General features: G+C 45.3%; 1 protein-coding gene across 3 annotated transcripts; it reads left to right on the plus strand.

Moving 5' to 3' along the window:
- The first annotated feature begins 540 nt into the window (after positions 1-540).
- On the plus strand, positions 541-15010 carry WEE1 (WEE1-like kinase). 3 transcript variants are annotated; one of them, XM_087396547.1, is made up of 10 exons: positions 541-851; positions 1030-1090; positions 1288-1354; positions 1561-1845; positions 13141-13208; positions 13296-13405; positions 13572-13612; positions 13874-14025; positions 14103-14456; positions 14593-15010. In XM_087396547.1, the coding sequence occupies exons 1-10, from the start codon at positions 616-618 to the stop codon at positions 14707-14709; spliced, it is 1491 nt and encodes a 496-aa protein (XP_087252673.1). In that variant the 5' UTR covers positions 541-615; the 3' UTR covers positions 14710-15010. The 3 variants fall into 3 exon arrangements, with proteins under 3 accessions (XP_087252673.1, XP_087252674.1, XP_087252676.1); XM_087396548.1 differs by having other exon boundaries at positions 13296-13398; positions 13874-13954; XM_087396550.1 differs by lacking the exon at positions 541-851 and having other exon boundaries at positions 1274-1354.
- Positions 15011-15254: the final 244 nt, after the last annotated feature.

The raw sequence follows: 15254 nt of genomic DNA on the forward strand, positions 1-15254 counted from the left end.
TTTCACACACGTTCGTTCGTCGGATGGCCAAACTTGACGTGGAGTCCGAGTCATGGATGGCGGGCGCAAAAGAATTTATGGACGGCCTCAACCTAATGCCCATGAGCGTGTCTGTCATGCACAGACCAATAGGCGACCGTGCAAGGATTTGAATGTGGGACCTACTTGTTCAAGAATGAGAAACTTACCAACGAGCCATCCCTCGGAAGTGCTCCAACTGAGGAGCATTTAATACTTAAATTAAAACATATCCGCCCAATTGTGAAGATGGCCGTGGATGGGTGCTTCAAAGGAGGCTGGGCACTCATTTTGAGGGCTTCACGTGTCCGCGGACGGGTGTGAGACCTCCCTTAGAACCCTTCAATGTTGCTAAATAAAATCCGGCATTTATGTATTTTTAATGGAAGAGATTGCAACAATTAATTCGTGAGAACCAAAAACCATGCGGGAATAAAAGGGAGTATTCCCGCCTTTTGGATTAAATACGAAAGAGTTAAAGTAATGTAAGAGCTCTTGTTTCTGCGTCTGCTTCTTCTTCTTCTTCGTCATCTTCATCTTCTTCTTCTTTTTCTTCTGTAAAGCAATGAGAGCAGCAGCAAGCAGCTCAGTTTAGTGATGGGTTGTGGTGGCGCTGCTTCCTCCTCCTCCTCCTCCTCCTCCTCCTCGTCTATGGATCTCTCCTCCTCTTCTGGCGATGGCCTCTGCCTCAGCCAGAAGCTCAGCCAGGTTTCCCTCCACCCTCACCTCTCCATCGTCCCCCCTCGTCCCATCGATCACTTCCTCTCTTCCATCGCTGAAGATGATCTTGCTGCCCCCTCCGAGGACGCCCTCTGCAGCCAGGACTTCTTCTGGTACTTGTCTCTTTGTGCCCTCTTGCTTCTCACTTCGCCCTCCTATGGTGCTCAAGCTTTGGTCTTGATATTAGTTTATTTTGCGCGGCATCTTCCTTCGCATCCGAATCTCTGATGTGAAGGTGTTCTCTCTATGCTATTACTGCTTGTCATTCCGGTCATTCTTTTGTAAATGCAGCACGCCTGATTTCTTAACTCCCGTGGAGCAACAGTTCGCCGTAGGCTTCGAAGGCAATAAGGTACCCCCTTGAACGCGCTTGTGCAATTTCAGGCTCCGGGGAGGTGGGCGACATTGATTAAAGTTTATAAACCTTCTAACGTGCTATGTCTAAACTTGTGGCGGCAAGGCAACGACGCATTCGCCTATTTTGCTCATATGGTCCGCACATAGTTTTGAACATTTTCCACTTATGTTTAGAAAGCTTCGCTTATGCAGGAGAATGTGGGACTTATCTCTTCACCGTTGAAGCTTAGTCCAGTTCGAAGCAAGCGGCCCAGGCCAGGTCGCTACAACTCAAACCAAGGACGGTCTTTTTAGTGTTGCCTGATAAGATATAAAGACGTGGTATCTTAGTACTTTAGTGTCTTTGAGTGATGGAATGCAAATGATGTGCATAACTCTTTAAGTTATGGAACGCGACCGATGTTTTTTCTCCTTAATCCACCGACATAGCATCTCACGGTGCATTGTGTTTTTTCATGATCGCAGACGCTGTAAACTTGCAGCCCGTATCATGGCTAAAGGATACCTATTCATGCTCACAGCAGGAGCAGCCCAGTGTTCTTGAAGAGTCCGATGATGCGCCTCTTCCTGGAATACAAGCACATACACAGCTGCAGATACAGACTCATGCAGGTTACATTCCTCCCAACTCGAAAGCAAGGATAGCGAGCATGAGAAGGCGTGTGTTGTCACCACCTTGTATCAAAAATCCCTTTCGCTCTAAAGATAACGACGATATCATCACCAATGAACGGACGCTGCCAAGACAAGGTGATTTTGTTTCTTGAAATTGGGCAATGGCAATGCTGCTTGAGTAATGTGATCCTCTGAGGTTTTGACATGCCATTTGTGCTATGCCTGGAAGCTTCCGTAAGTCAATAACTTGGGGTTGCCTTTTATTGTCTAGAATCAGTTAAGGGCACTGGCTTGAAAGTCATCTGTGTTTCTTGTCACTTCCTTACATGAGGCTTTCGTGTCACTGCACGCACTCTATACTCTGCAGAGAGAGATTGTGTGGTGTACGAATCTATCATATGGGAAGAAAGTAGGGAATACTTGGGAGTATGGCTCAAGTGATAATCATGAACTTCTTGCAAAGAGAAAAAAGTGATAATCATGAAGGAGAGCTTTGATGGACCAGCTTATGTGGGGGTTTGTAAACTCGATCTGTCCTGCCACTGGCTCAATCTATCAAGAATGTTAGTGAGCAACTCCTTGGTGACATAGTGCAAGCACAAAATTGAATAATGATTCAGCCATATTTCCGAATGAGGAGAGGGATCCATGGGCTTTTAATGAACATTGTGTTCAAAAGTTTAAGTTGTCATTGGATACTTTCAATATAAGTAACAATGAAAGTCTAATGCTGTCCTTCACATTGTAGATTTCTGCAGAGCCGCCGTCCTATCTTCTCTTGAGCTTTTGGGACATACTGTAGACTTAGAACAGAGCTCCTCCTCTCTGGGTTCCCTGCGCAGTCATATCAGAGACAAGGTTAGAGAGATCATAGACTCATGCACAGACATGTCTCGGTAATTTTCCATTCAGAGAGCTAATATCAAAGCCGTAGGCACATCTACCTCATGTAGGTTCATAATCAGCAAGCAGGAAAAGTAAGTAGAAGGAAGAAAATAAAAGAAATAAGTCACAAAAATGGTGAATGGCCTTTAGGTTGGTTTTGCAGTTGCCTAGTTTTCACTCAATGCATTTTGTGCACATAATTTTAATACAAAGAGCCATGCTGAGCGACCTTGTATAGCGAGGACTTCTCAGTATTTCCGGTATAGGAGACTCAAATCACATGGTTCACAGGTCACCCTTTCTACAACAGCAAGGAAAAGGAATGGATTCATCTTCTTTCAGACTTGGGTCGACTAGGCTATGTCAGGTCTCCAGGGGTAATAAAATTAATCAATCAACTAATCTCTCGCTCTTTCTCTCTCTCTGTCTGTCTTGACATGCAAGGGCTTTGGGAAATAGCTAATTGCATACCCGCAGGGTTCCAGCCTACATTGTGGGCAAGATTGGAGCCTGTCATCGTCATCATGTCCTTAGAATGTGCACATGATGGTGCTCCAGCAGCCAGCCAACTTGTATTTGAACCGAGGTCAGTTTGGATTAAGGTATTTTGAAAGTTACATTGTCTAAAATTCTTTAACTTTGGATTTTAGATAATTTCTCTTGATCCTCATAATGTTGGAGAAGTTTTCAAGAGCTTGGCCTTAAAAGCTCTGCTGTTTTAGGAGAATAGCTTATAGGATATTGACTTTGTTTTTGTTTTTTTCCCAAAAAGAGACTTCTATCAAGTATTAAAGAAAACCGTTAGCAAGCTCCATACGGGATACACCATGCAATGCATGAAAAGCTCAAGAGCCAAAAAGAAAGAATTGGGGCTGATAGTGCCATCTCAATCCAGTAGAAACCTCCGAGAAAAAGGGAGAACCCTTCCAAACTCGAAGAAATACAGTCCTTTTAGAAGAGGCTGCCCGTGAAGGGCCTTGCATGCTAGCCCAAATGGCTATCAAAGTGTGAATCGTGTTAGTCTAAATACCCATGAACACTTGTGAAGGGTGTATTTGGGTGCCATCGAAGGCCTCTGTACATTTGGCTCTCCAAATGTGCCAAGAGGAAATGCTAGCCAAGATCTCCTAAGAGGTGTTCACTGAAGCATGAGAAGCCCTGAAGGGAGTAAGTGGTACATCTTGAAGAGAGCAGGGCTCTATCACCTGTCGACGGACCGAGAGTGCCCAAGAAGAAGGCTCACCCTCATAAAACACCCGGGGCCCAGTAAAAGATAACCATGTGACCGAGCCCCAAGTCATGAAGAAAGGGGAAGTATGAAAAATGCTGAGTATCCTCGCAACCCCTTTCCAAATAGTCCTCGCCTGATTGCAGTCCCAAAGGCAATGTCGCACTGACTCCTCTGTAAAATGACAGGGAGGGCAAGTGGGATCAGCCCCAAAACGTGATCTCCACAGGTTCACTGCAATCCCTCCATGAATAGAAAGCCAAGAGAAAAGAGTGATCTTTCTATTTCTAAGGGATTTCTAGAGCCTTCTCCAAAAATTCCTATGCAAATCTGCAGTGATGAAGAAGCTGTCCCAATGGGGGGCTTTGGAGGAAACCCAACCCCTACTGTTCAGCTGAAATCTCTTGAACCGTGAAACGAAAAAAGGGAATTTCCCTCTCTCGGTGCCCATGATCTATCCACTCCCACTCTCTTGGGTCCCACTGCAAGCACCTGATAGGTGCACCTCCATACAACCACAACCTCCAAGATCCCAAGGCCAAAAGCAGAGGGTCGAGGTCTAAGTACCACTCCAAGCTCGCTCCATGGTCCACAAAACCAGCAATCTTGATAGGTTGAAAGGGGAGCTCTAGAAGAATATCATCCGTGGATCTAGAGGGTATACCTCCATCGCCAACGTCAAAGACCAGTGCATCTTCTTTGAGACCTCGAAGAGTGATCACCTGTAGAGGAACTGCTGTCCTCGAAATCCAAGTGGTGGAAGTAATAGACAACTCAACTATCCATTCCACCAGGATGGCTGCATCTATCTGCTGAACCTTGCGTGCTACCCCTCTGAGGTGACTCAAGGACTGTAGTCTCTGATCCTCAAGTAGCCTGATAAATGCCTTCCAATTACCTATTGTGTAGGCGAGGCCTCTCTCCCATCTAGACCATTGCATGTAATGGGAAGTGCCGAGTGGTTTGCCATGCTCATGAAGTATACTATCATTCCAAATGATCGGTTGCCTATCAATCTCTTCTAGGGTAGAGGACGGAACCTTTCGAAGAGTGTTTTTGAAGCTCCCCCAAGCTTTTAGGACGGCAGACATGAGAGGAGAGGCAGGAGATTTGAGAGGGACTGAAGTAAAAATCCATCTTGGGCTGTCTACCCAATCATCTCCCAAGGTTGGTGTGCAAGCGTGAATGCGTTCAAAAAAGAAATCCTTCCAAGGTTCTTGCCCAGGCATGAGTCCCCTCACCACCACCTTACAAAGCAATGCCCTGCACTGCAAGTCCGGGTCAATGATGTTAAGGTCCCCTTCAGATGTAGGGAGAATAATGGTCTCCCAGGCCATCCTCGTTGCAACATCTATTGTGCCATCAAGTCCACTCCATAAAAAATTCATGACTGGTCTAATGAGCTGAGTGATGCAATCCCTAGACCAGCACCAGCAAGAACACAAACTAGGCGGTGGGCAAAAGAATTTGGTTCACTATCACAACTCTAGAGGCAAGGTCGAGTTGGGCTGAGCTCCAAAAAAGTAGCTTTTTCCTTATACTTTCTAGTACTGAGGCAAACTGATGTGTTGGAGAGATGTCCAACCCTACCTGGCATCCCATATATGTGACAGGAACACTCCTTTGAATCGAGGAAAAGCCAAGGTCAACTCCCCAGTTTGGAGTTTCATGATCATTGATCCAGAAGCCGATGCCAGTTAATGTGTGTCCTTGCAGCTGAGCAAAAAATATTCAAGGCTGTTTGGAAAGAAACAAGTGACTGCGAAGAGGCCTTAATAAAAATAGCAGTGTTATCAGCCAATTCATAGTCAAGAAGCTCCTGCTCCTGTCTCAAGGGCAATCTCAACCCAAAAAGCTCAGCTTGAGATCTAAGGAAGATACTCATAGCTTTTGCCACAAAAAGAAAGAGGAAGGGGGCTAAAGGGCATCCTTGACGAACTGATCTGGAAATCTGAAATCTGTCACCCCTTACCCCTCCAATCAAAACCTGGCTGTGAGTTGAAAAAACCAAAACGTAGAAGAGTGCCCTCAAGAAAGCCCCAATCTACTTTGTCATAGGCTTTCTCAAAGTCCAAGAGTAGAACTGCCAGCCTCTGCCTGCTCTGCATAGCCCACTCAGTGGCTTCCCAAAAGAAAAAGATATTGTTGAATATGCTCCTGCAATGCCCAAAGCTTGTCTGAGTATCATGAATGAGGTCTGGAAGAAGGGGCTGCAATGGGATGCTGATCGCCTTGGCAAGGATTTTGTATAGAGTGCCCAACAGAGTGATGGCTCTCCAATGGGATACAAAATTTCTGTTGCCACCTTTCGGGATAAGGTGTATGAGTCCCTCGGTCAGTGAGTCAGGCATCTCACCGGAGTCCCAAATGCCCTACAGGGCTGAAGTAATAGGATCACCTTGTAGAATCCCGTAGGATAGAATAGATGCATCTTGCAAGAGGTGTGAGCACAATGAAAGAAAGATGAAAGTTCTCTATTATGATTGTGAGAGAGAGGACTCTCTCTTATAGAAAGGGGGAGAAGGTAATACCTTTCCTACATAAGTGGCAATCAGCCCCTACATCAGTGGGAATCAATCCTTACATCAGCGGGATTGCCTTTGTCTTACATCATTACTTAGGTCACACACTAGACACATCATAGCACTTGATGTGCCTTTACAACACACAAACACACATGTGACTCCCTTAGATGCACACATGCACCATAGGGCAAGCCCTTGATCATACTTACCTCAACAAACCCCCCCTCAAGGGGTTGCTTCTTGCAGTGTCAAGGATACATCTAGTCTCATAGTTTCTCATGCCATCTCATGGTGGTCAAGGATAAATCTATGGCTAGGATCTCATGCTAGCAAGGGTTCCCAAGGGTGTGAGGTTCACAGAAATGGGATAGTCAAAACACATATCACATGGCCTACATCATATGGTGACCAGAGGTGATTTTCATAACATATTCTTTTTGGAGTACTACTCCAAGTAGAGAACCTCAAAATTGACCAAGTGATGATAAACAAAAAAGACAAAGTGCCTAAAAAGCATAGTCTTCATCTTGTGGAGGCTCATCATCAAATGTAAGTAGATTGGCAGTTTTTGACTTTGTAGTTTCTTCCCTTTTGGCTTTACAATACTTTTCATGGTGATTGTTTTTACCACAATGTTTGCATGGATTGATCTTGAAGCAATCTTTTGAGAGGTGATTAGTCTTTTCACAATGTTTGCAAGGTGAAAACTTGCCCTTATGAATTTTTATGGCATAGGCTGTGTCATTGCCTCTTGGAGTTCCATGTGCCTTTCTTCTTCTTGAAGAGCAGTAATAAGACCTTTAAGAGTAGGATTAGGAAGATTTTTCAAAGTGGTAACAACATGATCATAATCTTCAGGCATACTTTTGAGCAACACTGCCATTGCATCATTTGTAGTGATTGGAGAGTTGATAGAAGTAAGTTGAGTCATGAGACTCCGCATATGATTGACATGGGCAGCCAAAGGAGTGCCACTAGCCATCTTCAATTCAAAGAAAGCAATCTTAAGTGACAATTTTGAGATGTGAGAGCTAGCACAAAAAATAATGTCAAGCTTCTACCAAGCTTCAGAAGGAGACTCTAAATTAGAAATGTGATGAATATAGTCATCTCCTAAGCCAAGAGCAATGATGCCATAGGCTTTCTTCTCTCTAGCAGGATCTCTTGTCGGGCGTGTCGGAGTTGAGGATTCTCCAGCATTAGAGGCTATTGAAGAAGAAGTTGAAGCAGGTTTGACAAACCCCCAGAGGTTTTTCCTCATCAATGCAAACTTAATCTTCATCTGCCATGTGTGAAAGCCTTTATCATTGAACATATTCAAGAAGGTAGCCATGAGAGGGTCTAACCCAAAATGGGCAGTGTCTACTCTCTTACAAGGCTAGAAAGAGTTGAAGAGCTTCAAAATACAAGCATTTAGAGTAGCAAAGGCTTGCAACCAAATTCCATACTACAAAACATAATGAAAATGATGCTTTCACTTGCATGCTTCATAGAGGTGGCTAAATGAAAGTATTCCAAGCAAATCCAAGTATAGCAACTTAAAGGAAAGCTGTAGCCACAGTTGTACTGATGCTATTCAATACTTTAAAACATTAGAAATGCTAAAGTAGCATCTAATGTAGCATCAAACTCACAACATTGTCAAAACTGTCTAAAACAGAGACCAGAACTTGGAGGGTGCAATTCTCACAGCTCATAGCTCTATTCAAGGGGATTTTTATGCAGGAAGAAGGGCCTTATACCAAAGAAGGGCTATCAGCAAGGAGGGGCGAAATGTTGCGTCAGGTCGCCCTCTAGATACTAGAGAAAACCGATTGGTTTTTTGGCGTTTTCTCCTCCATCTCTTGTCCAAACGAGCTCAGATTTCAACAGTAGCTTGCCCTCAGTGTCGTCCAGCACGGGCTGAGAGGAATTTGCAAATAGGTAAGCACAGACGCGGCATTGCGTGAAAGTTCGTCAAGGAGTGTGAGTGTTGGTGTTGCGCGTATAATCGAAATTTCTTTGAATGCTTGCAGCTGGAAGTTCGCTCATACGTGAGGAGTTTGCAGCTCAAAGGGTATGGGCAATGGTCGCTTGAATGCAAAGAACAGAGCTCTCAAAGATTTGGGGAAGAAGGAGGAAAATGGAGAAGATGAAGAAGTTTTGAGAAACTAGTAGTTTTATGCTAGAGATAGCATCTAATGTTAGACTAGGCTAGATCTAGAACCTAAAGCTCTGATACCATTTGTAGAATCCCATAGGATAGAATAGATGCATCTTGCAAGAGGTGTGAGAGCACAATGAAAGAAAGATGATAGTTCTCTATTATGATTGTGAGAGAGAGGACTCTCTCTTATAGAAAGGGGGAGATAATACCTTTCCTACATAAGTGGCAATCAGCCCCTTCATCAGTGGGAATCAATCCTTACATCAGTGGGATTGCCTTTGTCTTACATCATCACTTAGGTCACACACTAGACACATCATAGCACTTGATGTGTCTTTACAACACACACAAACACAGATGTGACTCCCCTAGATGCACACATGCACCATAGGGCAAGCCCTTGATCATACTTACCTAAACACACCTATCATATTCCAAAAGGCTATAAAGAAAGGAGGAGTAATACCATCGGAACCAGGGCATTTTCCCTTATGAAGGGCAGAGGGGGCAGACTTGAATTCTGTGTTGGTAAATCGTGCATCAAGTAAGCATATCATCTCTGGTGAGACCAACACAGCTAAACTCTGCCAAACTTTCTCTCTAGCCACATCTTTGGCCTGTGTGTTAGGATCTGCGGAAAGGAGGGAGGCATAGAAAGTTGTCGCTAAGTGCAAGACGGTATTCGGATGAGACTACAAAACGCCATCAGAGTCAATAAGCTGCATGACACTCTCTCTACTATGTCTGGGACCAAGTGTAGAGAAAAAGTGTTTATTGACTCTCCCTCCCATCTATATCTAAAATGACTCCCGTGCATGGAAGGCATACTCTGCTCCTCCCTCTGTAAAGCTGCCAACTGTCGGCGGATATCAACCTCCCGCCTGAGTACCTCACCTCGGCGAGCACTAGCAACGGAGTGATAAAAGTCACTGATACTGGCAAGTGCTGTGGCCACAAGTGAAGGACCGGCCACCCCCCTGCATGTGAGAAACCCAGATCTCCAAGATTGCCTCTGTGAGAGTCTCATTCGTGTATAAGGCATCGGGGATCTTGATACTGTGAGACCGTCCTCTCAGATGAGCCTCTGAGATGACAGAACTACTGGAAAATGGTCGGAAGTAGAAACACCAGGTGTAATGCAAATTGTCCCCCCTTTATCAAGAGCCCAGTCATCCACATAGAATTTGTCAATCCGAGCATGGATAGGCATATGCACCCTATGGCTCGACCATGAAAACAAAAGTGACTGAGATTGAGTATGAAATGCATCATCTGACCAAACATCTCTGCCACTGAACCTGAATAAGAAGGCATCCCAAGCTGCTGTCTCGAGGGAATGAATACCACCTTCTCTGCCCCCTTGCTTATTAGAAGGTGCCTCAACCATGTTGAAGTCACCTCCAATAATCGATGAATCTGCAATGTCAGCCCACGAGAGCAACTCTTTCCAGAACAGAACACGGTCCCTTCTATTGTTTGGAGCATAGAGGTTGAGGAAACCAACCTTACGTTCGTCAATTAGAAGTAAAATCCATTGGGCCTTGGAGGGGGTTATGGTGCCGTGTCCAATGATCAGAGGGAGAATAGAATCTGAAATTGATATGCATGTACCTCTAGTTTCCAAGGCAGGAAGTCATAAAGTTCGGCATGAAAGTAGCTTATCTGAGTAATCTCTGACATCCAATTTGTGTTCTTGAAGAAAAAGAATGTCTAGGGAACCACTTGAAACACCTGGATGGAGCTGATTCTTGATCAGCTGTCTGCGGCGGCGATGAGGGATGCCGCCCAATCCTTGTATATTCCAACCGGCTATCCTCATAGGTGGGAGGAAGCGGGTTGGAATACCTTACCTGACCTGGTGGCAGAAAAAGAACCCTCCGCCGGAGTTGACCTCTTGTCATACACACGAGGTCCAAGGGGAGGAAAGTTCACAGGCGAGAGAGAAGGATCTCTCACAAGGGATGTCGATAACTGGCTCTTTGAAAGTAGAAGGTACAAAATCATCATCTTGGAGTTCAGAGAGGTCCTCCAAAGCGGAAAAGGAGTTCCGTTGAGCCAGTCTTTGGGAGGGTGTACGAAGGATTCCTACCGAAGGAGGGATAGAATGTAAGACTCTCTTCCCTCTATCCAAAGAAGGAGGCACCTATACTAGATCCTGATCAAGAAGTGTTGCAGACGAGGTACCAACAACTTGGGCTGCTGAGGAAGGTACAGCCTGATCCAAGGATGGGGTTGAACAAGGCTCCTGAACACTAGTCTCCTCTCGAGGCTCCAAGGGGGTAGCCTCCGAAGCGGTGGATGTGTGATTTGAAGTAGAGGGCCTAATCGCGACCGGAACCCACCGTGGGCCAGTGATGATGCGAGGTGTAGGAGGGACTTGGGTAGCCCTAGGAGGGGGGGAGCTCGTGTCTGAGGCGGTGCTTGTGGAGCGGTAGGTCCTGCTCTTGCTCTCTGTTGTAAGCTAGTACGAGCTGGTTGCTTTCTGGGCCTCTTTTTCTTCATTGGGCAATCTCTGGCGAAGTGCCTCGAGGATTTGCAAATCTTGTACTAGTCCTGCCGACTTGCAACCTCAAATCTCTGGCGGAAGGACCCATCGGGTCTAGCATGATGTGGTCATCTGAAATATTGGGGTCCTGGACAATGACCCTAACCTTAGGTACCCCATCCATCCTGATCGCACCAGTAGCCGAAGAGGGTTCGCCAGGAAAAGGGGGGATCTCTACTACCACTCCAAACCTCTTGCCAATAACTGAAAGTAGCCGGTGATAAATTGAGGGAAGACCAGGGAATCTGATGAAAATAGAAACTCCTTGCTTGTCCTCTTTAACTTGGTCAAAGCCCAATTGAAAGGGAAACAAAAAAATCCTCCTGTAGGCTAGAAAAAGAAAATCGGCTCATAGCAGGTCTCTCGTGACGTCCGGGGAATCTAGGCACACCTGAAAGAAACCTCGTCCCAACAAACGAACATCCTTAAGGTGGGGGGCGAGCTCTTGGGGAAGTGCCGCCAAGCATTCAATCTCTAGCTTGTGACTTGGAGGGGTGGGAGCCATGGATGCATGCGAAGAGAGTCGTGGAACACTCATGCTCCAAATCCTTTTGCAACTGTTGTAGCTCGTCTTTTGAGAAAGTGACGGTTCTCGCGGCCGGTGTGGGTGGTAATGGATTGATTGAATGGGAACCCATTCGTCAATCGAGGTGGGAAAGGCCGATTCAAAACCAAAAAAAAACTCCGTCCGCTTTCCTGAAGCCCAGGAGACCCCTAAAAAAATAGGGGTACTCCAAATGAGGGAAGAGGGTGAAAGGCAGGAGAGAGAGAGAGAGGAATGAGCAAGGAGAGGAGTCAGCAAGAGGGTGGTAACGGATTGACTGAATGGGAACCCATTCGTCAATTGAGGTGGGAAAGGCTGATTCAAAACCAAAAAAAGAACTCCGTCCGCTTTCCTGAAGCTCAGGAGACCCCTAAAAAAATAGGGGTACTCCAAATGAGGGGAGAGGGTGAAAGGCAGGAGAGAGAGAGAGAGGAATGAGCAAGGAGAGGAGTCAGCAAGAGGGGAGGATAGAGGAGAGGAAGAAGAGGGGGCAGCAAAGGGAGAGGAAGAAGGAAGAGGGGAGGAAAGAGGAGAGGAGTGGAGGAGAGGGAGGGGGAGGGGCTGGCAGCAGCAAGGGGGGGCTGAAGCAGCGCAGGGGGGGGCTGGCAGCAGCGTGGGGGGGAGCAGCAGGCAAGGGGGAGGAGAGGGAGGAGGCAGCGCGCAGGGGGGAGGCAGTGTGCAGGGGGGGGTAGTGCGCAAGGGGGAGGCAGCGCACAGGGGGGAGGAGGCAGCGCGCAGGGGGGGCTGCAGCAGCGGAAGAGGAGGAGGGGAGTCGAGGGTAGGGGGGAGGGAGGAAGCAGCAAGGAGGGGAGGGAGGGAGCAGCGAGGAGGGAAGCAGGAGGGAGCGGGGAGCAGCAGCAACCAATCTCCGACTGGAGCAAACAAACTCGATATTGACTTTGTAGATCTTGATAAGATAGGTTTACATGCTATATTGTAGAATTTGGACTTTAGAATCCGAATTTGTACGATTGGATATATTCTAGTCTTATAAAGGTGTTATATTACATGCTATTGAGTTCACTTCAAGTTATGAGTATCCTTCCTCATTGAATTAAGAGGAATCTGAAATCATCTTGGGATTGCTTCGAAGTCCATGACGATTTAATGATTCAAACAGTTGTAGAAACCTTATAAAGCATAGGGCTATTGTTTTAGTGATAAAAGGAAAGCAAGCTTTTTTGTGTAGGGGGAAGTTTGTCAAGCACGTGTTATTGTGGATACCTGAATCCTTACTATCGCTTTTCTAAGGAAAGTTCTTGCAAAGATGAAACCTGAAAATCAAGGCATTGACGTGCACACGTTCTAGATGCGAAAGACTTCTCTCATTGGTTGAATTGTCTTCTAGATAACAACAAAGCATTGGCACTCCCATGATATTATTTGTGCTATATTCTTTGCAAACTTCTATCTTTTTACTTACCATGGTTTATCCAATGGATGATCTCTCTTGCGTTGATGTTGTCCCCGTCAGAGGCATTTTGTCTTACATTCTGACATGATTTGAATGTCGAGACAATCCCAATTGAGTTTGATTGTTTTCTGCTGGCATCTCAGCTCAATGCTCACCCATTCTTGGTGCCAATTGCTTATCACGTTACCGAGAGGAGTTCCATGAAATTCAGGTGGCTGTGGATTGCAGTTTGCAGTATATGTTTTTGGGTATGTCAGAGAAAACCATTTCTAAACGAAATACATTCCAAACATTGCAGGAAATAGGCCGTGGGAATTTCAGTAGTGTATTCAAAGTGTTAAAACGCATTGACGGCTGCCTTTATGCTGTGAAACGCACACATCGTCAGCTTCGGCAAGATAGTGAGAGGTACTTCCTGTTTGTCTTGCACATTAGATTTATAAGTGCAATTCAAAGCATTGCTCATTATTTTTATGGGATTAGACTGGGAAAGCTGCTTTTGAAGTGAGAAATATTGTCGTACGGGTGTTCTGTAGATACTATGTGATTCTGACATTCCATTGTCTGTTTCCAGAAGACAGGCACTCACAGAGGTCCAGGCATTGGCAGCACTCGGTAACATTGATTCACCTGTGATTTAGCTTGTTAGGAAGCATTTACTGTAGGAAGGTGAAAGCTTAGTCTTCAGTTCAAAGTAGGTAAGGCTGTAAGATGCTTCGTTTACAGAAGCAGGCCCTTCAATGTTGCCTTCTTGAAAGGCCAGATTTGTTCATTGTTCTCAAATGTAGTCATGGTGGTGTTTGAAGTAAATTATTTGTGATTCCTGAAGTGAGTTATTTGTGCTAAAAAATATATTCTTTGACTTGTTCGCTTCAGGATTGCATGAGAATGTTGTACGATATCACACCGCTTGGTTCGAGAATGATCACCTTTGCATTCAAATGGAGCTCTGCGATGGTACTCTAAGAAACTGCAAACCTGTTGGCATTGGATCTTCTGAGAGATTCTTGATTGAAGCTTTACGGCAGGTAATTGCTAGTTTTTGGTACTGTGCAATTGCTTGACAAAGCATGACCTTCAACACTTCGTGTTCTCTCTCTTGCAGGTTGCCCAAGCTCTTGTCTTCATCCATTCATGTGGACTTGCTCACTTGGATGTTAAGCCTGACAACATCTATTTCGTGGGAAGTACTTTGAAACTTGGAGATTTTGGGCGGGCTACAAGACTCGATGGTAGCATCAGCATTGAAGAGGGTGATGCTCGCTACATGCCTTTAGAGATAATCAATGATGATTATCGCCACCTCCCCAAAGCTGACATTTTTGCACTAGGTGCAAGCATGTATGAGCTTGCCAGAGATTTACCACTACCTTCATCGGGATCACAGTTTCAAGCCTTGAGGCAAGGAAAGCTGCCACTGCTTCCAGGTTTCTCTCTACCATTTCAAAATCTTCTAAAGGTACGCTTTGCAGCTTTTACAATTCTCTTTATACGCGGAAAATAGCTGAACTCTTTATTTTGGTTGCGACGCCTACTTACGAATGGAAATGGGTTCAGAGTTATAGCTCTCATTTTTCTTCACTGCTTTGTTACAGAACCTTATGCATCCAAATCCTGAAATGCGGCTGACTGCTCAAGATTTGCTCAAGCATGCTGTATTACGGAATGCTGGAATCGTAGAAGCAGCTTATTATCCTAAATTATGCCAATAATGTAATTACATACGCTACCAAAGTCTAGATGGATCAATGGCAGCTTCGGTGGGTTTTGAACAAGTGCTATTATCAGATAACATTGAAGCGGAATGGATCACCGACGCTTTATGTACGAGGTTTGTAAAAATTCTTCAAGGCAAAGCAGTTTCTTCAAGGAAACCTGCTACCATGTACACACTATCATCTTTGAACCCTCCGCGGAAAATTTTTGGCCATGCTGCAAGAGCTCTGTAAATCCTAAATTCAGCTTGAATTTTGTGAGCAAGAGACATTCCAAAAACAAGCGAGTATAAGTACCTGTGAGCACTGCCCTTAGAGGGACGAGTTGATTTGGGAAGAGAGGGAGAGAGGGGGGGGGAAGAGGGACACTAGTTGATTTGGGGAGGGGGAGAAAAGAGGGATAGAGAAGGAGGATGAGAGAGTGAGATGTCACTCACAATAGAAAAGTGTAAAACGTGGCCCAGAATAGCTCTAGGGACACTTTTTAAGAAAAGTGAAGGAGAGCATTGCCTTGAGCAATGCTAATAAAACTAACTGATGAA

The sequence above is a fragment of the Dipteris shenzhenensis genome, chromosome 25, assembly GCF_047967505.1.
Source record: "Dipteris shenzhenensis isolate YYH24624 ecotype China chromosome 25, Dip_SZ_1.0, whole genome shotgun sequence".
NCBI classification, from domain to species: Eukaryota; Viridiplantae; Streptophyta; class Polypodiopsida; order Gleicheniales; family Dipteridaceae; genus Dipteris; species Dipteris shenzhenensis.

What these genes read in the sequence shown, in the direction of transcription:
- WEE1 (XM_087396547.1), top strand. Translation starts at nt 616, where the DNA reads ATGGGTTGTGGTGGCGCTGCTTCCTCCTCCTCCTCCTCCTCCTCCTCC. An exon ending in TGCAGCCAGGACTTCTTCTG is followed by an intron (nt 852 to 1,029) that starts GTACTTGTCTCT and finishes TTGTAAATGCAG; the next exon opens with CACGCCTGATTTCTTAACTC. An exon ending in CTTCGGCAAGATAGTGAGAG is followed by an intron (nt 13,406 to 13,571) that starts GTACTTCCTGTT and finishes GTCTGTTTCCAG; the next exon opens with AAGACAGGCACTCACAGAGG.